Source organism: Jaculus jaculus, chromosome 10 (genome assembly GCF_020740685.1).
Source record: "Jaculus jaculus isolate mJacJac1 chromosome 10, mJacJac1.mat.Y.cur, whole genome shotgun sequence".
Classification (NCBI taxonomy): Eukaryota; Metazoa; Chordata; class Mammalia; order Rodentia; family Dipodidae; genus Jaculus; species Jaculus jaculus.
In genome coordinates, this window is record NC_059111.1 from 63,934,398 (window position 1) to 63,962,345 (window position 27,948).

Sequence of the window (27,948 nt, forward strand, 5' to 3'; positions counted from 1 at the left end):
TAGCAGATAAGGCATTTGCTTGCAAAGCTTAAGGACTCATATTTGACTCTCCAGATCCCACCTAAGCCATACACACAAGATGATGCCAGCATGCAAGGTCACATGGGCACAAGATGGTACATGTGTCTGGAGTTAGAGTGCAGTGGCTGGAGGCCCTAGTGTGCCAATTTTCTCTCTTTCTCTCTCTTTCTCATATAATACACACATATACAAATCAGCTGGGTGTGGTGGCACATGCCTTAATCCCAGTACCTAGGAGGCAAAGGTAGAAGGATCACTTTGAGTTTGAGGTCATCCTGAGACTACATAGTGAATTCCATGTGAAACTGAGTGAGGCCCTACCTTGAATAACCAAAAATAAGAAAGAAAACAATGAAGAGGAGGAAAAAGAAAGAGAGAATGAAAAGTCCACAATCTCTACAATCCTAAAAAGTCTACAAAAAAACTAAAAATTTGAAAACTTATATAACTTTGAAATTGTTAAAAATTTAGACAGTATTCTTAAACATAAATCCATGCCATTTAGCCACAAGAGTAATGCTATCTTCTAACTGTCAGAGGAACATATTGAAATCATAATCACAGCTGCTGCATCCTTCATACCCTTGTATGATTAGCACCCTGACTGGACTGTTGAGCTTTTTAAAGTTAGTATTTACCACAATGCATATAAGCTACTACAAGAGAATAATTTTACTCATTTTAACAAAGAAGAGAAAGGGCTAAAGAAATGAGCAAAAGAGTCCAGTGCATAAAGCCACAGGGAGTGCTAAGTGTTGCAACACGAGTACTATGTTCTCCAACACTCCATCCTGGAACACTGCCTGCAGTTGCTTCTCAAACACAGGAAGCAACAGTTGTTTATGTGCCAGCAACTCTGCTCAAATGTCAACTTTAAACTTAGATCTAATTCACTCACCACCAACCCTAAAGAGTTGAGAGCAGTTAAATATAAAGATCACTAAAGAGTTAAATAACTTTCTAACCTCTGAGATAAAAGGATCAAAATATTAAGTAGAAAGATATAGAAGAGAGCAAATAATACTGTTTTAGCTTATCTAAGAATATTATGTGTATCTAACATATAACTTATATCTCATTCCTATTTTCTTCTTTTAGCACACACAGTGATTTAAAAGGAAGTATTTTAATGTTTATGAATTGATTTTTATGGATGTGGGTTGCATTGCATTTTCTCAATTTATAATTGGTTTTTATTTCTTGAATTTCTATAACTTCACTTTCCAGAATATTGGATCACAGGATAACATTACTCTCCTTTTACATTTTTATACTCTATTCTTTCCTTCTAAAGTGAACAAGTGGCAGCAGATTTAAGAAAAGTATTTCTGTCCAGACCACACTGACTCCATAAATGTGTACTGATTTAATGACCACCTGGATATCCAAGAGGGTCATTTGGACCACCTGCCAAGATAATCCAGCCTCAGCAATTAATCAAGGGTAGAGCCAGTACAAAGGTGGCAATATTCCTTCCTAAATGGATGTTCCATTAATGAATTTACCAAATCCTGAAATTCAAGCAAGTCCTTTGCAGTTAACAAAGTAAGCCCAGAATTTGTTTCCAAAAGTAATTCCAATTTTACTCATATGTTATGTCTGATCACATCACTCCTAATTACATTTTCAAAAAAAAAAAAAGTTAAACAAAAACTCACCAATGAAATTTTACACCAGTCAATGTAAAACTGTGTTCGAAATTTTTTATCACATGTTATCACAGGCTCCATTTCTTGACTGCATCTCAATTGATTCTGTGGATTTTCAACTTCTCGTAAACAAGAAGAAAATGGGACATCGGCACCAACCATGACATAAACACTGTGAAAATGTGAGACTCACAAGTTATCCTTTAAGAAATTTGAAAACATTGAAAAAAAAAAAAAAACAATTTACCCTAAAAGCAGGACTTATCCTTTTGAATTGAGGGATTAACTAGAATCATCCCTAAGCTAGAAGTCTAGACTTTCAAAGCAGTGATTCATGTGGAGGCTTCCTTTCATTCATTCCTTTACTCAACCAATATTGACTGAGTGTTTTGGTGGACTCAGAACATTCTTCGTTATTCTTTGTATTTGATGCTAATTTCTAGAAATTTTATTTCATTCAAAAGAGTCATGTGCCATATTATGGTCATGGTATCTATTAGATTCTTTCCATTAGCAATAATTTCATATGTAAACTGTTAAGAAAATAAGACCATCAATAAAATATGAAGCAATAGGTTTTTCATTACAACACAATTTGGAAAGTACAGCCCTGAAGACACAGAGCTCTAGGAAAACTGTGCTATTTCTACCTGACAGATCTGCCAGTTTTGCCAATACACATATCTCCATGTGCTGGAGAGCTCACTAGATGACCTCTCAATTTTTCATCTAAGAAGTTAAAACAAGAGAAAGACTATTGTTTGATAACTACACACAAGGCAAAAACCAATTTTCTTGGTGTTATATATCTTAGCAATTATGAAGAATGAATTCAACTTAATTGGCTAACATGATTTCACAATAAAACAGAACATCATGACAGTACCATTTAAATAATCTTAGAGCAGCTTCCTATCTTCCTGGTAGGAATCTCACTAGCCTTTCAAAACAAAAGAGAAAAAAATTATAAATTGCTCTAAATAAATATTATCTCTTTTCTTCTTTTAAAAATTATTTATTTATTTAATTTGAGAGAAAGAGGCATATCGAGGGAGACAGAATGAGCATGCCAGAGTCTCTCTAGCCACTGGAAATGAATTCCAGATGTATGTGCCACCTTGTGCATCTGGGTTATGTGGGTACTGTGGATTTGAACACAAGTCCTTAGGCTTCACAGACAAGTGCCTTACATATTGAGCCATCTCTCCAACCCTGTTTCTTTTCTTAATGGACATGGTATAGCTGCTTATAAACAAAGCCCATCAAATCCCAACTGACTTCTTTGAAGAAGTGAAAAAACTCATTCTAATCATGGAACACAGGTAACCAAAAAAAGAGAATTTTGATTCAGTAAAACAAATGTGGAAGAAGGCATAATACTTATTTGAAAATGTATTCAATGCTCTAATAATGGTATGCTACTGGCAGAGAGACAGACCTATAGAGCAACAGAATGGAACTGAGAATCTAGAAATCATATCAAATGTTTAATAAACAGCTTATTGCTATGGGTACCAAGATGATTAGGTGGGAAGAATATTTATAATGAATAATTTTATCACAATTGAATATTTACATGAAAAAGAGCAAATCGTGTAATTGCCTCATACCATAAACACAAAAGTCTATCAAAGAAAACTTTTGTTTTCTGATCCAGCACTTTAAAAGACTAGGACTCGACTCTACCCTAACAACAGACTGAACAAATTTAAAACTTAATAATTCTTCTTGTGTCCATTCAGAAATGGGCTTTTCCATATGGGAAACTCCTCTCTCCAGATTTAGAAAGACTAACAGACAAATAAAGAGAATAACAACTTCTTGGGAAAGAAATCTGCAAGCTGAAATCTCTGAGAGATCCAATGCTGGATAGAAAAACCTGAACTGTAACTGGTGAATTTTCAGAGGCTCAGAGTAGACAACTCTGAAAATTTTAGAGGAACCCAATTATCAGAGAACCCCCGGATTTATGGGAGTTCTCTCTAGCAAAGCACTTTTTTTTTTTTTTATGTATTCATAGTCAGTTCATCCTCCTGGCAGGAAGTGGGGATAAAGAAACATTCTAAAATACATTAGAATATTCTGTTTTTCTTTAAAAGGCCTGCCTTCAAGAAAAAACAGCCAGGAACCTGACCTGTTGGAATTATATCACAGTCTAGCTGACCTGGGAGAAGAGAAATACTCAATTTCCAGCAGCTTAAACCAACTGGTACCATTTAAGTAGAATATCATTTGAGAGGCACAGGCTCACTACATAATTGGAAACAAATAATAAAACTACAGAATTCTTCCCCTACATCTTACCACTATACTAGTAAAGACCTTAACTTATAACAGTTCTTTTACCCAGCATTAGTCTGATTATCAAAATAAAAATATAAAACATACTAAGAGACAAAAACAATCTGAAGGGATTAAATAAGCATCAGGACAAACTCAGAGATATCAGGAATAACCAGATAATAAAATAAATTTAAAAGAGCTACAATTGACATGAAAAAGCTCTAATGAATAAGATAAATCAGCTTTGTAAGAGAAGCCAAAAATGTTAACTAAGGAAACAGAAGATCATATATGTTAGAAACTCAGATCTAGAAAAATGGAGCATGAGAGTAGTGCAAGTAAAATAAAAATGTCTATTCTTACTTATAATTGATATTTGCTGTTCAATATAATAATGAGTAGTAAAGGCATATTCACTAATATATACTTAATAATATATATGCTTATACACACATATGTAAAATGAATGACAGTAATGAAAGAAGAAATGTTACTTGAGTATATAGTATCATTTGAAAGTAGGAATGGATTAGTTGTACATGTATATTGAACATTCTAAAGCTATCTCTCTTTTTAAAAGAATCCTGAATATCCACATGTACAAGCATGAATACAGATCCCTATCTCTCACCCTGTATAAACCTCAACTCAAACAGGATCAAAAACATTCATGTAAAACCTGAAATCCTGAAACTGATAAGGAGAAAAAATGAGAAAGACACTTCAATGGATAGGCATAGGCAAGTACTTTCTGCATAAAACTCTAGTTTCTCAGGACAAGTAGCATTGAAAAGACAATCTACCAAATGGGAAAAAAAAAAATCTTTACTAACTACACATCTGACAGAGGACTACTATCTGGAATATAAAAGAACTCAATTCTCCCAACATGAAGAGACTGGTGCATTCATGACTCCACAGAGGTTACCAATACTCCTACACAGCCAGCATGGCTCTGAGCCTGTCAAAAATCTGACATGGATGATAGAGGTCTAAAGTAATGAGACAAAGCAGCAGAAGGATTGCCTGGAATGTCTTGAAGGAGGATCCTCAGGGTATCCTCAGGTAAGTGAGAAGGAAAAAAAGAGAACAATGAAAGGGAACATAGTCAAATTATGATATGTTCATATATTACAATTCTCAATAACAAACTCAACAAAATTAATGGTACATCAAATAATAAATGGGCATATTACATGAATAGATATTCTGAAAAAATGAAATACAAATGGCCAATAAACATATGAAAAAGTTTAACCTCAATAACCACCAGAAAAATAAAAACTCAGATTCCACCTCACCTCAGTCAGAATGGTAGTCATTACAAGCAAATAACAGGGCTGGAGAGATGGCTTAGCAGTTAAGTGTGCTTGCCTCTGATGCCTAAGGACCCTGGTTTGAGGCTCAATTCCCCAGGACACACATTAGCCAGATGGACAAGGGGGCACATGCATCTGGAGTTCGTTTGCAGTGGCTGGAGGCCCTGGTACACCCATTCTCTCTCTCTCCCCGTATATATATATATATATATATACACACACACACACACACACACACACACACACACATACATATACATATATATATATATACACACACACATACATACATACATATATATGTATATATGTGTGTGTGTATATATACATATATATATATATACACACACATACACATATATAAATATTATGTGTGTGCCTCTTTCTATCTCTGTTACTCTCAAATACATAAATAAAAATGAACAATTTTTTTTAAAAAAAGCAAATAACAACAAATGTTGATGCAATGGACAAAAGGGAACCCTTATACACTGTTGGGGTAAACTAGTCTAGTCATTATGGAAGTCAGAATGACTTCTTTGTCAAAAAATAATAAAATAAGTCTGTAAAGATAGCTTACCAGTTAAAGCACTTCCCTGCAAAGCCAATGGACCCAGGTTCAACTCCCCAAGACCCATGTAAGTCAGATTCACAAGGTGGTGCATGCAGTTGAAATTTGTTGCAGCAACTGGGGGTCTTGGTGTGCCCATTCTCTCTCTCTCTCTCCCTCTCTCTATCTGCCTCTCTCTCCTTTCTCTCTCTCAAATAAATAAAAACAAAATACATTTAAAAAAATAGATCCACTATGACCCAGCTATGCCACTCCTGGTACTTACACAAAGGACTCTAAGCCACCATATCACAGAGATACTTGCACATCAACAGTTACTGAAGTACTATTTACAATAGCTAAGCTATGAATGCAACTAAGTGTCAATGAAAAGAGGAAGAGATACAGAAAATTTAGCACATATACATGGTGGAATTTTTCTTCAGCCATGAGGAAGATAGAAATTATGTTGATTACAGGAAAATGGATGCAACTAGAGATAATCATATTAAGTTAATTCATCCAATCTCAGAAAGACAAATGTTATATGTTTTTGTCATTTGTGGTCACTATATTTTACATAGGTTCATAAAATTATATTTATACAATATGAATATATAATATATGTAACTATATATAATATGAAGTAGAAGTGAAAGAGGGAGATTATGTTCAACATACAATATACACCTGTCTAAAAATATCCACATGTCACACAGTAACATACACAATGAAAATATTTAAATAATTAAGAAGAGGGAAAAATAAATACAATGTATCTGCTAAGCAGAGGAGAGAAAATGGAGTCATAATATGCACAAGTAAAACCAGAAAAGATAAAAACAAAAGTGGAAACAAAAATAAGAACAAGGTACAAAAGTAACAAATATGATAATCCAGTAATATAAGCACACATTTTAAACTGTAATAATCAATACACCAATTAAAAACAGATTATTAGAGTATCATTTTAAAAAAAGAACCAATTCTATGTTGTCTATAAGAAATATACTGCATTTGGTCATGGTGGCTCACTCCTATATTCCTAGCACTCAGGAGGCTGGAGTAGGCAAATCACCATTAGTATGAGGCCAGCTGGGCTACAGAATGAGTTTCAGGTCAGCTTGGGCTAGAAAGAAACCCTACCTCAAAAATTCTAATAATAAGAAGAAATATACTATAAATAAATAATACATCTAGAAGTAAACAAACAGAGAAATATATCATGCTAACATTAAGTAAAGTATTATGAATAGGCCTGGGGATATATCTCAGTGGCACAGCATGCTCAATATGCATGAAGCATTAGGATTGATTTCCAGCAGGCACAGGCGCATGCGTGTACACACACACACACACACACAGACACACAAATAGCTATACTAATTTCAGCTACGTAGACTTCACAGCAAAGAAAATTATCAAAGGAAAAAAAGGAATTATGGTGAATGAATAAATCCTACAAAATACCAACTAATCCTCAATATGAATATGCTTAAAATGAGTGTCAAAACATAAGAGGTAAAAACTAGTAAATTTACTAAAATTGTATAACAATTGATTATGCCACTATTATGAGTAATTAGATATTTCAATATTCTTCTGTCAGAAATGGACCCATGTAACAGGTAGGAAAAAATAAGGTTGAACTGAAGAAGCTCATCAGTTAGACTAGCAGACATTTATAGACTACTTCAATTAATAATGTCAAAATACACACTCTTCATGCACAACTCTACACACATGCACCCGCACACACTTGACAACCAATAATTCACCCTCAAAACAGAAAGCAGGAGACCCACATATTTGGGTTTTCCCAAACTGCTAAGAAGGAAATTATGCTAATTCTCTACAATCTCACTCAGAAGGCAGGAAGCACAAGAATACTGCTGTACCATTCTTGTAACCTTGAAACTTGGGAAGCTGAGTCAGGACAACCAGGAGTTCAAGGCCAGCCTGTGCTACACAGTGAGGTCCTGCACCAAATCTGAAAACAAAACAAGAAAACAAAAAAACTTAGCAAACTGAATTGGATAATGCATAAACAAATTATAAATGATGACCAAGTAGGATTTTTCCCAGTTATTCATGACAGCATGTGCAAATAAATTAATATACTTTTCACATCAATGGCCTACAAAAGAAAAATCACATGCTCTTATCAATGATGAAGAAAAAGCATTTAAGGGGCTAGGGAAATGGCTCAGCCGGCAAGAGCGCTTGCCACACAAGTATGAAGGCACAAGCTGCCTGTGATGGCTTGAGTTTAATCCTCAACTCCTATGTAAAAAGCTGGAAGCTGTCATACACACCTGTAACCCCAGACTTTGGTGAGCAGAAACAGGAGAACCAACAGGACTTGATGGTCCCCATTTGACCCAAAATGGCAGCTCGAGGGTCATTGAGAGACTCTTAAGGAAGCAAGTGGAAGAATGGTATAGAACGACAAGTCCAGCTTCCACACACTGCATACATCTGCACACACACACACACACACACACACACACACACACACACACACCATGCCACATACCACAACACTAAACCCATATGCAAAAAAATAATAAAAATTTAAAAAATAAATAAAGGTTAAAAAGCTAATAAAAGCTGTAGGTTTAAAAAAATTAAATTTTTGACAAAAACTTACATCTATGAATGATAAAATCTCAGTAAGAATGGATGGGAACATCATCAATTTAACATAGATTATCAAAAATAAGAAACTTACAGCCAAAATTATATTTAATGGTGAAAACCTCAAGGAAAAATAGGATATGTCCTTTCACTGCTACTTTTCAACATTCTATTGGAAGTCTTACCTAATACAGAAGAAAAGAAAAAGAATAAAAGATCACAGATTTCAAAGGAAAAATAAAAATGTTTCTGTTCACAGATGATAATACCCAAAGTTGAAAAAAAAGGGCTTTAGAACTAGTAACTCATTGTAATAAATTTGCAGAATGCAAAGGTTAATATTAAAAGTTAATCATTTTGTATGCCAGCACAGATGGGATTTTAAAAAAATACACTATACTATTTACATGAGAAGCAAATAAATAGGAACTTAACATAAACTTAGTAAAATATGTAAAAGAAATATAAACAAGTACTGGAGAGATGGATGGCTCAGCAGTTAAGGTGCTTGCCTTCAAATCCTAATGACCAGGGTTTGATTCCCCAGTAGCCACATAAAGCCAGATGCACAAAGTGGTGCATATATCTGGTGTTGGGGATGTGCCCATTCCCTCTTTGCTTCTCTGTTTTCTCTGCTTGCAAATAAGTTAATAAAATTTAAATATATATATATATATATATATATATATATATATATATATATACTTATATATATATGAAACAAAACTCTACTGGAAGAAATCAAAAAAACAAAATAAATGGAGAGAATTTTCATAGTCAAGACTAGACAGACCACTACTGTTAAGATAAGAGTTCCTTCTAAGTTGATCTGTAGATAGTACAATTCCAACTAAAAGCCCTGTGGCTTGTTTTATGGATAGTGACAACCTAACTCTAGAGTCTACATGGAAAAGCAAAGGATCCAGAATGTCCAACACAACACTGAAACTTGAGAACAAAGTTTAAGAGCTGGTACTAATTCATCACAAGACTTAATGTAAAGTTACACAAAGCAAATAATGGAATAATAGCAAAATAACAGACAGATAAATTGATGGAACAGAATAGAGAGGGCCCAGAAATAAAAATAGACCCACTTAAATGTAGTTAATTGATGTGACATAGAAGCAAAAACAATACTTTAAAGTAAATTAATATCTTCAACAAATGGTACTAGAAAAACTGAATATACACATGCAAAAAGAAAATCAAAATAAATCTACATATATATTTTTGCATTCTTCACAAACAAAAAGCCCAAGTGGATCACAAACCTAAATACAAGATACAAAACTGTGAAATTCCCAGAAAATAACCTAGAAATAAAAGTAAATGACTTTTTAAAGGCAACACTAAAGGTATAATTTGTCAAACAAGTACTGGCAAGAACATATATTGATAATTTAAATTCAAGAGCTGAAACTATTAACTCAGAAGAAAACAGGCACAAATCTTTTGTGGCCTTGGATTGGGCAATGTTTTCTAAACTATGACATCAAGAGCTCCGAAACTGACAGGAAATTCTAGATAAGATGAGCCTTATCAAAACTAAAACATTTCATGCTTCAAAGAACAAGAATGTGAAGATAACCCACAAATCACACATCTGATAAGGGGCTGCATCGAGAATACGTGAAGGGCTTGCCCAACTTACAAAGTCAAACAACCTGATTAAACATGGTAAAGCATCTCAACAGACATATTTCCAAAGAAGATGCACAGGTGGCCAGTAGGTATATAAAAAGATATTGAACACCACTGGCCACTAGCAAAAGAAAAATCAAAAGTACAAGATACATATCAAAAAAGAAAGACGAGGGCTGGAGAGATGGCTCAGCAGTTAAGCACTTGCCTGTGAAGCATAAGGACCCTGGTTCCAGGCCTAATTCCCCAGAACCCACGTTAGCCAGATGCACAAGGGGGTGCATGCGTCTGGAGTTTATTGGCAGTGGCTGGAGGCCCTGGCACCCCCATTTTCACCCTCTCTCCCTCGCCACTTTATCTGTTGCTCTCACATAAATAAATAAATAAAAATAAACAAAAAAAAAATTAAAAATGGTGGAAAGAAATAAAAACTTTCCTCCCTGCACTTCTGTTGGGAATATGACATGGTATGAGTCCTTTGAAACACAGTGTAGCCATTTCTCATAAGGTTAAATACAGACTTACCAATGTTATTCCTAGAGAAAAGAAAATAGATGTGGACATGAATGTTCAGTGCAGGATTACTTTAAATAGTCAAAAAGTAGAAATAACCCAAAAGCTTATGAAGTGATGAATGGATAAAATGTAGAACAGTGACTGATTAGAACATCACTCTAGACAGCTACAAGAAGACTGTTTTATATTTTATCCTAAAACATAAATGAAACTTGAAAGTATTATGATAATTTACAAAAAAAACCTAGTTCAATGACTACATACTGCAAGATATCATTTATATGAAATGTCTAGAACAGACAAATGTATAGAGACAGCAAATTGAGTCAGTATTTACCAAGGACTAAGGGAAGTGGTCATTAACAACTGCTAAAGAATACAGGGGTAGGAGTGGGGAATTTTGAGACAAAGGAAATGTCTTAAAATTCATTATAGTAGCATGGAATTATACATTCTAAATAGGTGAATTGCATGACATGGAGATTCCATCTTTAAAAAGCTGTTATTGGGCTGGAGAGATGGCTTAGTGGTTAAGCGCTTGCCTGTGAAGCCTAAGGACCCCGGTTCGAGGCTCGGTTCCCCAGGTCCCACGTTAGCCAGATGCACAAGGGGGCGCACGCGTCTGGAGTTCGTTTGCAGAGGCTGGAAGCCCTGGCGCGCCCATTCTCTCTCTCCCTCTACCTGTCTTTCTCTCTGTGTCTGTCACTCTCAAATAAATAAAAAATGAACAAAAAAATGCTTTAAAAAGCTGTTATTTATTTTTGTGGAGTTTTTTTTTTTTTTAGACAAAGTTTAGCTTTGTAGCCCAGACTTGCCTCAAAGTCAGAGCAATCCTTCTGTCTCAGCCTCACTCAGAATGTACATATCCTGAGTACTAGAATTACAGGCATGAGCTACCATGCCCAGCTCAAAGCTGATGACTTCAGAAGCAAAATAAATTGAAATTTTAGCTATGTAGATGTGCATACGAAGTCATGACCGAGCCCGAGACAACTGTTTCTGAATACAATTACACAGATTCACTTCTTTCCTTCAAGCATCATTTGAAAGAACATTTGGAAAAAAAAGTATGGTTTCAAGAAAGAAACAATAAATAAAAGACTAAGCTAAAGATTAAACTAAAAATTCAAAACAAAAGAAATCACTGGAAAAGTAAATATCTGGTGAATATAAACATACTCCATTTAAAAAGTTGCTGCTTTTAGGCTTCACAGAAAAGCAATTTATATCCCTTTATTAACTGGATGGTCAACACCATATATTACTCTTAGTAATTGTGAAATATATTTGTAAATATAGAGAAAAATGGATGTTTCTTATTACTTGAATAGTCCACTTGCTTAAACATGACAACATTTATAATCAGTAAGCTTTTAAATTAATTCGTTTAAAGATAACATAAATAAGCATAAGAAGTTTGGTACTTGGTGTTTTTCTCTCTTAAATTATAAAAGCAATATAAAAACATTAAAGAACACTTGGTATACAAAAACAGAACTCATTTATATTACCAAGATAAATATTTTCATTTTCCAGTGTACCTTGCAGAATGTTCTTCAAGTGCACATATTTTAACTTAATTGCAATCATCTCTAAAATATAATTTTGGATCTTCCTCCCTCCACTTAATGCATCATAAGCCTTTTCCATACTGCAGCCTTTATAATTATAGTTTTATAGCAATAAAATTTTTAAATATTTGCAGGAAGAGAGAGAGAGGACAGACAGACAGAATAGGTGCACCAGGACCTCCAGCCACTGTACACTAATTCCAGATACATGCACCACCTTATACACCTGGCTTTACATGGGTACTAGGAAATTGAACCCAGGTCATTAGGCTTCCCAGGCAAATGCCTTAACCACTGAACCATCTATTAGCCCTGGCAACAAAACTATTTAAGTGTCCATAATTTATTCAGCCATTATCTCAGAATTGGACATGCAGCTGCTTCCAATTTTTTGATGTTATCAATAATGGTGTGAAGACTATCTCTGTGTATATTTTTTAATGTTCCTATCTTAAAAGTGGTGCCTAGATGGGGAAACACTTTTATGACAGTTGACACACTCTACCAAATTACTGTCAACTCTACTTGGATAATCTAAAAACTTCTTAAACTTAAAATATTCTGAACTAAGCTCATCTTCACACACCCCACCTCCACCTGCTCCTCCTTCTATCTTCTTCTGCCTAGTGATTGGCATTCCCAGATGCTGAAGGCATGAACTCAAGCACTAACTTTTCTAACTCCTCACCTTCTCTCTCTCAGAATCAATCAATCCATCATCAGTTGCTGACAGTTACCCTGAAGTAACTCTCACACACATGGGTCACTTGGTTCCATCTCGCTGTTACAACTGTAGTCCCCATCACCTTCCATGGGGGCAAAGCAACAGACCCTTAAATGTCTTTATGCTCAGTCTTTACTATTGTTGTGGGGAAGCCAGATGAATGAATGAATGAACGAACAAGTGAACAAATGAATAACCACATACTATTTTTTTAATATTTTTATTTATTTATTTGAGAGTGACAGAGAGAGAAAGAGGCAGATAGAGAGAGAGAGAGAATGGGCGCGCCAGGGCCTCCAGCCACTGCAAACGAACTCCAGACGCGTGCGCCCCCTTGTGCATCTGGCTAACGTGGGTCCTGGGGAATTGAGCCTTGAACCGGGGTCCGTAGGCTTCTCAGGCAAGCGCTTAACCGCTAAGCCATCTCTCCAGCCCAACCACATACTATTTAAAAACAGGGTTCCAATATCATAGTATTTTTGTTGCTTCACTTACAGAATAAGCAACTTTGGGCCCACATTGGCTCTTTTTAAGATATAATTTTGTATGAGACCATATATCATTGTGGCAACTCTATGCTTTATTTGGGGAGGAGATACTCTTTATACTGGTTTTATTTTAATTACCTTTTTAGTAATCAGACATCTAAATCTTTATGAAGTAAAGCTCAGGATGATCTTTCCCTTTTGGTTCTTACCACACGTTTTCAAAGTTTCAAATGTATCTGCTAAAGTCAGGTTTGCATTGCTGGCAGAAAACACCTGACTAAGAGCAGACTGTAGGTTTTCAAATCCACCATGCCCTCTTATTCCTAAAGGATTTTTGCCAGAGCAGTATCTATCCCTTGGATCCCCTTTTCCCATTTCCTTAGCAGGTCTATTTGTCTTCATGTTTTCAACTCAGATGAAGCTTCACTTCCTCTGAGTCTTTTCTATCCATAGGCATGAACTGAGTAAGGAGTCCTCTGTGAATTTCTCAATGGTATAACTCACAACACTAAGTTTAATCATTTGATTACTTGCCTGGTTCTTAGGAAACTGTGAGCACAGATCACATTTTTAAAATCACCATGCTCCCAAGACTAACACAATGTACTCCCATAAAGCTACTTAATGTCAGAGTTGGGGAGAAGACTCAGAGGACAAAGTGCTTACCGTGCAAGCATGAATGTCTGCATTTGGATCCGCAGAACCCATGTAAAGCCAGATACCATAACACAAGCATAATTCTAGTGTGGTATGACAAGTGCAAGGCAGAGGAGGATAAAATACCCAAAACACTGACACACCAGCTTGCCCAGCATATGCAGTGGTTGAGTGACAAGACTCTGCCTGAAACACAGTGGATGTGAGGATCAATGCCAGATATTGTCCTCTGCCCTCCATACATAGGTACATACTACTAAAATTACTAAATGTTAAATTAGGAGAAAGAAATGAAAGCATTTAGGATAGTTATTAAATATGTAGTTTATTGCCTTTATTTTTGTTATTCTTATAAAAATGGTTGATACAAATTTCTGGGTTTTGTCTTAAAAGCATTTTCAAAAGTTTCTGTCTCATACCACAATTTCATATGTTGAAAAGACTATTTGCATCTAAAATATGGGAAGCATATTATTTAAGAATTAAAGATATGGGCTGGGGAAATGGCTTAGTGGTTAAGGCATTTGCTTGTGAAGACTAAGGACTCTGGTTCGATTCCCCAGGACCCACGTAAGCCAGATGCACAAGGGAGTGCATGCATCTGGAATTTGTTTGCAGTGGCTGGAGGCCCTGGCGTGCCCATTCTGTCTTTCTCTCTGCTACTTCCTCACTCTCGCATGTGCTCTCAAATAAATAAATAAATAAAAATATTTTTAAAAAAGAATTAAAGATAGTCCTACAAGTTATCAAAAGATAATGACAATTTCCAAACCCAACACCTTGGCCCAAAATCAGACTTTCCTTCACCACAGTATTTAGCAGCTGTTAACTTACTTGCTCTTTCTCAAGGGTGACTTCTCACTAAGCGTTTTGAGATAAGCAATGATGAGACAGTTAGAGGGAGTATTTTATACATGGTACAGAGAATAAATGAGGAGGATTCCCTGTTGTTGATTGAGGCTAGATGCATACGCTTTGTTCACCAGAGGAAATAGTGTAGTGGAAGCTTTGTCAAGCTCTTATGAAAAGTGAGCATATTCTTTAATCCTCACACCCCATCATTCCCTCATAGACACCATTTACACCACATCACTCACCCATGGTTGGCAGCTACAACATGCCTAACATGAAATATGAACCTTCTCTTCTTTCCACCAGCTTTATCCCAGGCTAAATACATCCATGAGCCCTTAGTCTCTGGCTCAGTGACAGAAACAAAAGCAACACCAAGTCCATGCCCAGAGACAGCACAGTTGCCTAGGGGTTAGAAGTCTGGCAAGTGAAAATGAATCTTTTCAGAGGGCTCAGCCTTCCTTTGCAGAAGCTTACTCACTTTGGAGTAAATCTTTATAATTGTTTTCTCTTTGATTTAGGAGAAGTTGGAAAGCTGTCAGCAAGTTCTACAGAGATGTGAAAATGCTCATGAAGAATGATGCAAGGATGCTGTACAGCGGCCTCTTCACGACTGACATTTAATGTGACTTTGTGGTGTGGAAGGGTATACAGTAGACTGACTATAAGGGTTTGCTCCTGAGAGCTGCTATAAGCCACTTCTGTTATATCAGCATACGTGTCAAATGGACTGTAGCTACCACGAGGACAGATAAATCATTTCACAGAGATTTTTATTTCTTGTTCTTTAAATTGAGAAGCAAGACTTATGCTAAGAAGTAAACAGAAAACATTTATTAGGTGCCTAATGATACATCTGAAGCATACAATTTTTTTTCACTAAACTTGCAGAAAAGCAAGGTATGCAATAACTTGACTATTTCAGTATTTCATTTTTAAGTTTTAAAATGAAAAAAATAAAGGCAAAAAGGATATTGAGTGAATTAAAACCATTTCATACACTGAAGAGAAAGAAAGGCACTAAGTGAGAGAAGCATGGATTTGCTTATAAAACTTAAGACAGTGTGGCAATATAAAAGGTTTTTAATATTTATTTTAAAGGACAACTAAAGAAAGCATGAAAAACCATTCTATGAGACAAACTTTTCTTCTAAAATTATAACTTAAGTAGGATCTTATTTCACTGGGACTTGTATAAGGATACTGGAGTAATAGAGTTGGCACTGGATACAATTTATAGAAACACTATTATAAAAAGACTTCTCTGAATATGTTGCAAAGGTTAAGGCTTAACATTAAATTAAAACTCATGGAAAGCATTTCAAGTTGGGAAGGGATCTGAGACAAGTCTAAATAAATGCCAGAGGACTGGCTCTGTCAAATAGTTGATGGCATATGCTGCCCTCTAGCAGGTGTTGGGGGTCAGTCAGCTAATGATTGAACTCTCAACAAGTACTTGGAGGACCAAAATTCTGTTCTTAATTTAGAGTCACATGCTCATCAGGCCTACCCCGGGGCCAAAGAATCAGACTCTGTAGGGGGTATCTGAGACCAGTAGCCTATCTACATTTTAAATAATGTTTTCTTGGTCATTCTTGGACTGTACATAGATGGGAAAGTCTGCCTTAGGTCAGAGCTTGGTTTTGTTGCAAGTTCAATTTAGGTTAGTTCAACTTATAAAACTGGGGCGTGTGCTACTGATTGGAGAAGAAGCAAGCCCAGAGATAGCATAGCTACTTATGCTTGGTATCCATGCTGTTTCTTCCAACTCTTTTTTGTTGTTGTTGTAACAGTCATCTTGGAACATATTAGGAAAACCACTTACAGAGCTCAGCATCGAAAGAATGTTTTTAGGAAGGTTCCTCCCCACCACCACCACAATTCACCTGGTTGCATGGCTCTGCTTTTTTAAATTACTCAGCAGGAAAGAGATCCACATTGCAACTCTATAGTAAAAGTATAAGCTACAGAGTTATGTTTTCATATAGAAAACCAAGCAGTTCAGAGACAAGAGATAAACCAACCATTTCCCTCAGAGCAGTGCTGCATGTGCCTGACTGACTTCAAAATCCATTGCTATAACATACAAGATAAAACTTAATTCTGAAAAATTTAAGTTGAATGTTACAGGCCACTGATTTTCCCTATCCCCCTTTCACCAACTCCCTCAGACTTCATTTATGTGTAGTTCTGATCTTTTTTGTTATTTCCAACCAAGTTCTCCTTTAAAGCTGCCCTGAAATCTAATTCTCTCTAATCCAGGTATCCTCGTTAATGCTAGATATCACCTGCATAAAAGTGTTCCCAGGATTATTGAAACAGGAAGAATTACATTCCACATGGCCATTTCATAGGATTTGGGGAAAGCAATTCTACATCAACCTACCGATTAGAAATTAAAGATGAAAGTTTGGCTTGTTATTGTGACTACCAATTTCAAATAATCCAACAGAAGTGCTTCCTTGACTTCTAGAAGGATACAGGACACATTTTGTACTGCCTAAAAATCAACAAGTTTCTTTCAAATGCACTATCTCATTTAGTCATTATACAACTGAGAGAGAGAGAGAGCGGGAGGGAGGAGGGAGAGAGAGAAAAAAAAAGACACCCACTGGAAAAGAAAAGAGATAAAGCGCAGAGGGGTTCCGCATTTGGCCAGCGTCACCCAGCCTGTGAGTGACAAGGCCAAGCTTTAGGCTCCAGTGTTAGAGGAATGGGTTTCAAATCCATGTCAGCCATCAGTCACTGACACATGGTGGAAAGAATGTCAAAGGCAAAGAAATAGTTTCCTAGAATAAAGTTCCAACAGTAGTGAGTCCTTCTACAGCTGAGAACTGGGGCATCCATTTCCTTTGAAATGCATGGCCCTGAACAAGCAGCTTCTGTGTAAAGGTTCACAGGGCTTAGTGCTGTAATTTATGATACTGATTCTGATCTACAACTAGCTTTCACAGGACCTGGGACTTGAGATTCAAAGAACCACTGACATGACCTCTTTGTCAATATATAAAATTGCTGTGTGCTCCTATCTTCATAATATCTAGTTATTATTAAAAAGAAAAAAATGCAAGAGGCTATCTTCCATACATAATACGTTTGATAAAAATATCACCATACTCAGAAATCCATATGTAAGGCAACAAGATAAGAGTCTACTTACCCCTCCTTCATGTCGTTAATGGGCAGTGGCACCCTGCCGCCCCTGTCTAGGGCTGAAGTGATGTTGATAGCATTGAGGCGCTCAGGCTGCCACACATTTTTCACAGCCCCCAGAAAGTCTCCAAGAACCTCACTGGCCAACATTTCTTCCACATTCATATTTCTAATGAAGAATTCTGCTTGATATGGCAATGGGAATTCTAGTTTTGGTGGAAAAGGTTATACATATCTTTAATGAAATAGTCCTTTAAAAGGCTAACAAAAGAACAATTTGAGATTGTTGAATTCTGTCATAATTCTAGAAGGAACAATATAAAATACAATAGGTAATCCAGAATCATGAGTTCTGTATCCTCAGATTACATAAACTGTATATAAGAAATATTTTTAATTATGCCTATATTAAATAGCTACTTTTTTCCTCATCATCATTCCTAAATAATGTAAGAATTTATATAACATTTACATTGTATTGGGTGCTGTCAGTAATCTAGAGATGACTTAAATTTTTGTTTGTTTGTTTGGTTTTTCGAGGTCTGGTCTCACTCTGGCTCAGGCTGACCTGGAATTTACTATGTAGTCTCAGGGTGGCCTCGAACTCATGGCAATCCTCCTACCTCTGCCTCCCGAGTGCTGGGATTAAAGGCATGCGCCATCACGCCCAGCAAGATGACTTAAATTTTAAAGTATAGGAAAATATATGTGTGTCATATGTAAATACCACAAATATTTTGTCACTGTATATAAGGGACTTAAGCAGGCTCAGATTGTGGTACCCAAAGGGACCTAGGAACCAATTCTTGGTAGATATTGAAAGACAACTGAAAAAAACAAGGCTTGTTCTGTAGGAGATGATATATCCAAAACACTGTGTACCAGATAGAATTTGATATAAAATATACAGCTCATGTGAACAATTCAAATTATATGGTTTGATAGGAAGAAAGAGAAAGGAAGGGTCTATTTTTAATTTGTAATATCACTAATATTGTTTTGAAGATGCTAACATTTTTTACACTAAACATTGGTTATCCAATAAGGATTCTAAAATTTGTATCAATTCAATTTTGATCAGTTGTATATCAAATATTTTAGAAAAGTTATACATTTCTCATGTAATTCCATTACTAGTGCTTTGTTTATCTTTTTTTCACCAAAAATTTCACTGAAATTCTCCTTAACAGATTTCCAAATTTGAAGCCCAAGAGATGGCTCAGCAATTAAAGGCACTTGTATGCAAAGTCTAACAGCCTAGGTTTGATTCTCTGGAACCCAAGTAAAACCAGATGCATGAAGCGGCGCATGCATTTGGAGTTCATTTGCAGTGGCAAGAAGCCTTGCATTCATTCTCATTCATTCTCTCTCTTTTTTCTCTCCTTGAAAGTAAATAAATAAATAAACAAACAAACAAATATTTTAAGCCAGGCATAGTTGTGTACACCTTCAATTCCAGCACTTGAGAGGCAGAGGTAAGAGTATCACCTTGAGTGTGAGGCCAGCCTGGAGCTAGAGTTCCAGATCAGCCTGAGCTGGAGTGATACCCTGTCTCAAAAACAACAACAACAAAAAAGAAATATTTCAAAATTTATATTTATACTTTAAACCAACATAGTGCAAAATTCAGACTCTGGATATAAGAAACACTAAAGAAATATAAAAACATTTCAGTTTCTCAAGTGTGACTTAAGTTTCTAGTAGTTTTTAATATATTATAATTATTCTGCCAAGATTAAAAAGGAAGCTTTATTATTATTACTATAAAAATATGAGTTAGTTTTCAAAATATTTACTATGAAGTTAAACTAGGAATTAAGTGACGTAACATTGAATTCTTATAATGGAAATTGAGTAAGTGCTTGTATTTTTTCCCTATACTTTGAATGTAGGAAGCTTACCTTTAAAGGAGTACAAGAACATATAATAATTTGAATTTACATTATGATTTTTCTCAAAGCTAACGGAGACTATAAAGTGAGTTCTTAACACATTGTAAAAACTAAGATATTAAAAGTTTAGCTCACAATATGAAAAGGTTGGTTACCTGAATTCTTTAAAAGAACAAGAAAATATTTCTGGACTCTAAATAGGTCTGCAAATGGGGGCTTGAGAGATGGCTTAGCAGTTAAGGCACTTCCTGGCAAAGCCAAATGACCCAGGTTCAATTCCCTAGTACCCACAGAATGCCAGATGCACAAGGTAGCACATGTACCTGGAGTTCATTTGCAGCAGCTGGAGGCCCTGGCGTGCCTATTCTCTCTATCTGCCTTTCTCTGTCTCTTTCTCTCTCTCTCAAATAAATAAGTCTGCAATTGTGCCATGTATACCCTCTAATTTACTTCAACTAAATTCATGATTTTTTAAAAGTTTTCTACACCTGTTTAATAAAGGAAAAAAAAATCAAATGATGAAATAAGTTCCTGCAATCTTGGGGACCTCGTTCTTTGAAGGCTCTTTGATAGTAAAGGACAGTGAGGGCCAGAGATGAGGTCAGAGAAGGAACTCTGGCTTCAGAGTCTTCAACAGTTGCCTAATGGGTCGTTACTCATCCCTTCCTAACAATGGTGTTCTGCAAGGTCCCAGCCACAGAAGTTCTTTCCATATCTCCTGCAGTCATTTAAACCTGCTTATTTATTTAATGTACAGCTCATTTGTAGTCTTCTAAAATATGACAGATTTATTCTCTTTCAGGCAAAAAAAATTCCTGTCCATGCAAATGTATTTTCTCTCTCAAAAGATAAACAGTAGCTTAACTATGTGACATTTTCCCCCATATCTAGGAATAGGCAGATGAACCATGAAAAGGAGTTTCTTAGTGAGAAATTGTATAACACTTCTGAATTCAAGTCGCAAAAGTAGTTTTGGGGTATGTGAGAAGTCTATAATGATTCATTCCATACAATGTCAATTTTCCAAAAAATATTTTTTTCTTCTCTTATCAGAGCTCCTTTTGGAAAACTTGTGTGTCTTTTTATGACCCACATGGCCCAGGCTTCAGGGTTCTCTTTCTGAGACTGATTTGGAGGCCTGTGATTCCCACATCCCTCTGAGGCTCTGGGCTATGCCACTGCCTGCAGTCTAGTGAGCCAAAAGTGGCTGCCAGGCCTCCCTGGGATGAGTCATAGCAGCTTTCTAATGCTGGGGGAAATCCTGTGCTTTGCTGTATTAGGAAATCACAGAAGCCAAGAGAACAGTAGGCCAAAAGACCAGTGGCACGCCTCTGAGGCGCTAAACCCAATTTAGAGAAATGCTTTACGGACTCTCCCAAGCACCATGCTGGTGAGTCTACATGACAAATTTCCCATTAGGTCACTCAGAGTAGGAGACAGCTGGGCAGGGAGTCGAATGGAGTGTGATTAGCTTGATTTACAACTTTGTTATTTCATTTTCTAAACCTCATCCTAGACAAACCAGGAGTGAAGGCCATGCTCAAAGATGTTCATCCTGGAGTCCATATAAATTCTGTCTAGATGAACAAGGACAAATGCATGACCTTAGTTCAGTGGTTTTCAAACACTTTTGGGTCACTGAACCCTACATAAAAAAAAAGTGGAGCAGCTCTGCCTAATGTCAAAGTGGAGGTTTCCACATGCTTCTATTCCTCCTTCCTCACTAGCACAGCTCCCAAACCCCCTAACAACTACTGACACCAACGTTTAACCCTTTAGCTATCTAGCAGTCTTCCATCAATAACTGCCTAAACAAGGGCTCCCATTTGTCAGTAACACCAATCAAGAAGTCCTGAGTACTTGTTTTCCACAGCAGAGAACAGACTGAAGAAAGAGGAAGGTAAGGCATAGACATATCTTCCAGTTTATAGGGACTTTCATATCTTGAGTCCCTTCAGAACGTAACTGTGAGGCCCACTGGTCCAAAGCTACTGCTATGTAACTGTAACTCCAACAATGAATTCCCAACAGGAAATTTAGCAATGTTTCTGCTTATTTAGGGTTTCCCTTTCTACAGGACTCGTATTGGATGCAATCCAATGTCAATTTCTGTCAAGACCAAGAGTCTCCCTGATCATGAATACTCCTGGAGAATGATCGTGGATAAGGGATGCTTTTGCCAGACCCGCAGAACCAGTCCTTGGACTTGCTTTTTATATGTGAAGGACATTTAACTATTTTAACTTTTTTTTTTTTTTTGAGATAAGGTTTCAGTCTAGCTCAGGCTGACCTAGATTTCACTATATAGTCTCAGGATGGCCTCAGATTCGTGGTAATCCTCCTACCTTTAACTGGCATAGTTGTCTGCAGTTGATACTGCTAAAACACCTAGAAAAAAATCCCATTAATTCATTTTTTCAAGCAATTTTTCTATGTATGTATTATAAAAGTTACAGAAATTGCTTTCTTTTGTAAAGATTTGGCAAATTTTTACCCAGCCTTTACTGAGTTACTATAAATTTCAAACTATTAATTTCTTGTATAATATTCACTTCTTTCTTGCTTTTGTACTAGTACACAAGCAAAAATGCATACTTGTTTTATTATTACTCAAGGGAAAGTGGCTCCTCTTTTGTCACTTTCATAACTGATATTAATAGAGATTATCCCACCATTTTTAAATATAACTATGATGGTTTTAGTCCATTACCAAAATAGAGCCAAAACATTTAAGTTTTTAATTTTCAGGATATTTTCATTGTCCATATACTTCAAAACCTTTTCTACAAATTGTGATTTGAGCATGTTCCCCTAAACTATTAATGGGCTCTAATGACCAACATATGATTAACTGGTTTTCTACTCCAAGTCACAGGCATGGTATGCTATCTATCTATAGTATCACTAAAATTAAATAATAAATCTAACGAATTACTACTCAATGTATACTCTGTAATATGGGTTAAGCATACTTGAAGGATTAATTTACATATTTAAAAATAAGTGAGTCTTCATCTATCCTACTGATGATGAAAGCAAAGCTTGAAGAAGGAAGCAGAGCATCACAGCTCGCCTTGGCTCTTCACCCCTGCACACCACAGGAGTTAAAAAAATATATTTATTTGAGAGAATGAATGAATAAGTGATAGAATAAGCAAATTATTAAATGAATTAATGAATAAATATTGAGGTACCAGGGTCTCTTGCCACTGCAAACCAATTCAGACATTTGTGTCAAGTCATACATCTGGCTATATGTGGATGCTGGGGAAGTGAACCTCAAGCCAGCAAACTTTGCAAGCAAGTACCTTTTAACTACTGAGCCATCTTCCTAGCCTCCATAGTATCTTATACAAAGTTATACATCACTTAGTCTTCTTTGCTACATTTTACTATCTCATTGATTGTATGAGGCATGTGGTGCTTTATAATTCATAATTATACTTCATACAGTTATAAAACAAAATGAAATACTTCTAAACAAAAGATCATCAACATATTTCTCATACCTACCTTCTGCTGACATTATATTAATTATCAAATTATGCCTTGCAGTCTCAAAGGTACGTCTATTGTAGGCAGTTATCTATTAGAAAAGGAAAATAAAGTTTAAAACTGTGAAATGTTCCTTGTAAAATGAAATTCATTAAGGACAAAAATGAAAACAAATTGTTAGTCTTTCCATTTTCACTGTTTGTTGCTTATTCTCTGAGCAACAAGGTACTTTGTGCTTTAAGCAATATTGTAGGAAAATAAGCAGTTAGGTCTATTCAACATGCTAAAACAAAAAGTGAAATACAAAAAGACATTTTACAGAAGGCCACTGCTACAGATGTCAATACAAAGGCCTCATTAGTAACAAAAAAAAAAGCCATTAAGAATTACTTGCAGGCAATGTTCTAAGATTTCAAAAACCTAAACAGCTGTGCAATGGAATTTAAAAATTATAATGAAAAATACACTTCAAACCAAGCACATCTCTATGTTGTTTGCATTTAGCACTGCACAACACAACAATAAGCCAAAATGTCATAAAATAACCTATGGAGACTATATCTCATGATGAGCAAAACAGTAAGGATCATTGTGTTGTAAAGCTTATGGGATGCTCCTACAGCCAGATCAAGACCTTTACAGGGTCAAATATTAGTAAACAGTTACAAAGCCAATGAATTTATATCTATGTCCACTCAGAAACAGCCCTGAAAACAATCAATGAAAGCAAGGCCAATAGCAGGATATGACTTCAAAAGTCAAGGTGTACTTAACTTTACAAAAGATATGAATAGTTTAAACACATCTATAATACCTATATAAAAAAAAAGCACAAAGGATATGTCAAAGTCTTAGACTCCCTGCAATGCCACCTGGCAATGATCACAGCTATAGAAGACATTGAGACAAAAAAATAGGATAAAACTGGCTCTAGCTACTAGGAAATTCATGTGATAGTTGAAAGTATCACAGATTTTTTTATATGTCACATATATGTGCCAAAAGAAATAAGTTACAATCATTAGAAACATTGAGAGTTAGAACAGTAATAATTAGAATTTTTAAATAAATAATTCTAAATCTTTGACAAAATTTATTCCACAAAATTAAAAGAATTTCTCTCTCCACAACTTGTCAAATTTCCATTGGGTTTACCATTTCCTTGCTGCTAGACACATGATTGGTTAGGCTCACATTAAATGCTAACATTAAAATTGGCTAATAAAACAAAGGAAAAGTTGTTTCTAATGGAGCAAATGAAATGATACAAAAAAGGTTTCATTTGGAAAATCTTCATGATTTAAAGTTTGCCTGCACCCATTATTTGATACAATTAATATGTGCTAATAAAAAAGTTTATCCTCAACAAATCATCATATTTTCAATGGATAAAAATGTATTAGTATTTTCCCACGTGCTATATTGCAAAGCTTCAGCTCAGAAAAGATATTAGGTATTTTAAAATTAATAATATTTTATGGCTAACTTTTCCTATTTATCACAAATTTCATTATTGTAAGTTTCATAAACTCTAATACATTTCTTTTTTAAAATCACAGGCTACAGGAAGAAGTGAAGAATATTTATATTAAGAGGAAGAATTTTATTATCTGAATTCATATTTTGCTTCATTTTAACAGCTATACTAGAATGTGGTATTTTCATCACTTCTAATAAGATGTTTAAGTACTGTAATAACCTCAAATTTTACTTACTGAAAAGATGTGAAGATCTTCAAGAAGTGAGGGGGTGCTTAATTTTTGGTTCTATATTTCTAAAATAATGCATGGTCTATTTATATGACTAAAATCCAAGTTCTGGAATAAATAGCTATTGAATGAGTCAGTAGGTTTCTCCATACAGACCTTGAATACTTCCTTATATATCTACCCTTGGTCATTTATAGTTTTTGTTTCTATTAAAAACATATGCTTCTGTGAAATATTTATTTCCCCAGTACTTGTTATTCATGTTTAAAAATGTAACAGTTTTTGTATTTATTCTACAGCTCACTGGTAGCATTTACTAAGATTTTTAATAGTCCACAGACTTTATACTATTGACTGTTCAATTTCTTTCTTTCAAATCCTCAGAGATTTGATTTCCCTTCACTAGTTATGACTTCCAATACATTCTGTAATAAACATGGTGGTGAAGGTCATTCTTGTTTTGTTCCTGAATTTAAATGAAATTTCTCTAATGTTTCCCCACTGACAATGATATTTGCTATTCTTTTTGGAAAAGCCTATGAGGTTATGGAAGGTCACATCTATTCCTAGTTTAATAAGAGCTATTTTTTCTTATCAAGACTAGATAGTGTAGCTGAGCATATAGCTCAGTGGGAGAGAGAGAGAGACAGAAATAAAAAGAGAGAGATATAAAAGAAAATAACAGATAGCAGTTAATTTATTAAATACTTTCTCTGTAACTATGAAAATAATTAATGTTTATATGCTTTAGTCTGATAATATAGTAATTTACTAGTTTTCTTATCACTTTTACTAAATATTTTAGAAATTCACTTGACAATAGCTCAAGTTCTATGTCTGCAGAGTTATATCTTTGTCTATATTGCCTTATGGAAACAGATTTATAGACAGAAATCAGTGAAAAAAAATCAAGAACATGCAGAGTTCAATAAAAATGCAAAACTTTTCTCCTCTTGGCTAACATGGAATCATCATAGCCAGAGCACACTGAAACTTTGGGAAAAAAACTCAAAATATATGCTCACCTAAATATGTATAGATGATAGAATAGAAAATATATTCCTGGGACTTGAACAAGCTCTTGGCAATTCTCTTATCAATTCCTTTACTGTTTTCCTAGTTCCTGCTAGTAAGTTCCTGGGCCTAGTTCATGGAAGCAGTCCTACAATTCCTGTCATACAGTTCTAAATGTTTTGTTTTTGTTTTTTAAGGTAGGGTCTCACTCTAGCTCAGGCTGACCAGGAATTCACTATGTAGTCTCAGGGTGGCCTTGAACTCATAGCAATCCTCCTATCTCCGCCTTCTGAGTGCTGGGATGAAAGGCATGTGCCACCATGCCTGGCTAATTTTTTGATAACTTATAAGCAGTAAAGCATCAATTTGTTTTTATTTCAAGGTAGGGTCTCACTTTAACCCAGATTAACCAGGACCTCACCTTGTAGGCCCTGGCTGGCCTCAAACTCACAACTATTCTCCTACCACTATCTCCAGAGTGTTGGGACTAAAGGCATGTACCACCATGGCCAGCCCCAAACATTTACCTTTTATATGGTCTTTTTTACAAAGTAATAATTTCTATCAAAATACTAACACTACTGTTACTGTGGGTTTTTACTTTCTAACATCTTCCAGGTATGCTATGAGGTACTACTAAAAAAATTATAATGCCACCATGACTTCTAGAATAAACAATTTATAGGGTACTCAAGCACTGTTTCCCAGAAACATTGGTAACTCTGGTTCCCATCATTTGTCCACTGGCTTGCACCCTATCCTCTAGATGCATGTATATTTCTCTGAGACCATATAATTTTTTAGACAGCCATTTTATAGCAATACTGTGGATAAAATCCAGGGCGCTGCACCTGCTAGGCAAGTTTTCCACCATTGAACTATATCTTTACCCCCTGCTTACAAGACTTTGATGTACTATTTCCTCTGTCCAAGAAAGGCTCCCTTTACTGTGTGAAGTGAATTCCTGAGCAACTTATTATAGAAGCTATTACAGTGTTGGCTAATTATGTGTTTCTAATCCAGTGTTCTAACCCCTAGACTATAAAACATGGAAGAACTCACCTGTCACTCATCTTCCTAACATTAGTCACCTTTCACAACATTTGGCACATAAGATGTCTGAGAAAAGACTTCAATGAATATAAAATATGACTTAAAATATACACTAAATAAGCTTTTGTTTGTATTTATTTTTAAAATATAATTTATATTACAATAATATATTTTTTCAATGTTATTTTCCACTCATCTATCATTTTAATGTAAAGTGTGCAAACAAAATTTATAGATGAACAGAAATAAATGTCACATTTTTAAATATTAATGAGTATGTTTCTGTGTATAAAATCTTAAAAATTGCTGCCACATAATTTAACTTCAATATTAACAATCAAATTACAAATATGTATGCATGTTTATTTTGAAATTAATTACCTCAATGATAGTTGGCTTCCCCACATTTTCAGCTGTTGGTGACCCATATAGAACACCATCACTATACGGTGTCCTTTGGATGTATCGAAGCCATCCTGGCCGGTCTGGGTAACCCATTAAATTTGTGTTAAATGTTATGGGATCATTACTAATCTCACCTAGATAAGAAGCACAGGATTAAGACATAAATCAGTTATTTTCACACATGTTGCTTTTATAGTTTCAATGAAAACGTTTTGTCACATTTTTTAATTTATTTATTTGAGAGCAACAGAGAGAGAGAGAAAGAGAGAGAATGGGTGTGCCAGGGCCTCCAGCTACTACAAACGAACTACAGATG

The 27,948-nt window shown here is 35.4% G+C and overlaps 1 protein-coding gene across 11 annotated transcripts in view; it reads right to left on the minus strand.

The window, feature by feature from the left end:
• The window catches only part of Sgce (sarcoglycan epsilon), a 71,632-nt gene that overhangs the window by 15,165 nt on the left and 28,519 nt on the right, over positions 1–27,948 (minus strand). For all 11 annotated transcript variants that reach the window (XM_045160826.1, XM_045160821.1, XM_045160820.1 and 8 more), the window contains 4 exons: positions 27,609–27,766; positions 23,470–23,542; positions 18,072–18,270; positions 1,680–1,842 (listed from right to left, as the gene is read on the minus strand). In XM_045160826.1, coding sequence (XP_045016761.1) covers positions 1,680–1,842; positions 18,072–18,270; positions 23,470–23,542; positions 27,609–27,766 — 593 coding nt within the window. The remainder of the gene's footprint in view (positions 1–1,679; positions 1,843–18,071; positions 18,271–23,469; positions 23,543–27,608; positions 27,767–27,948) is intronic.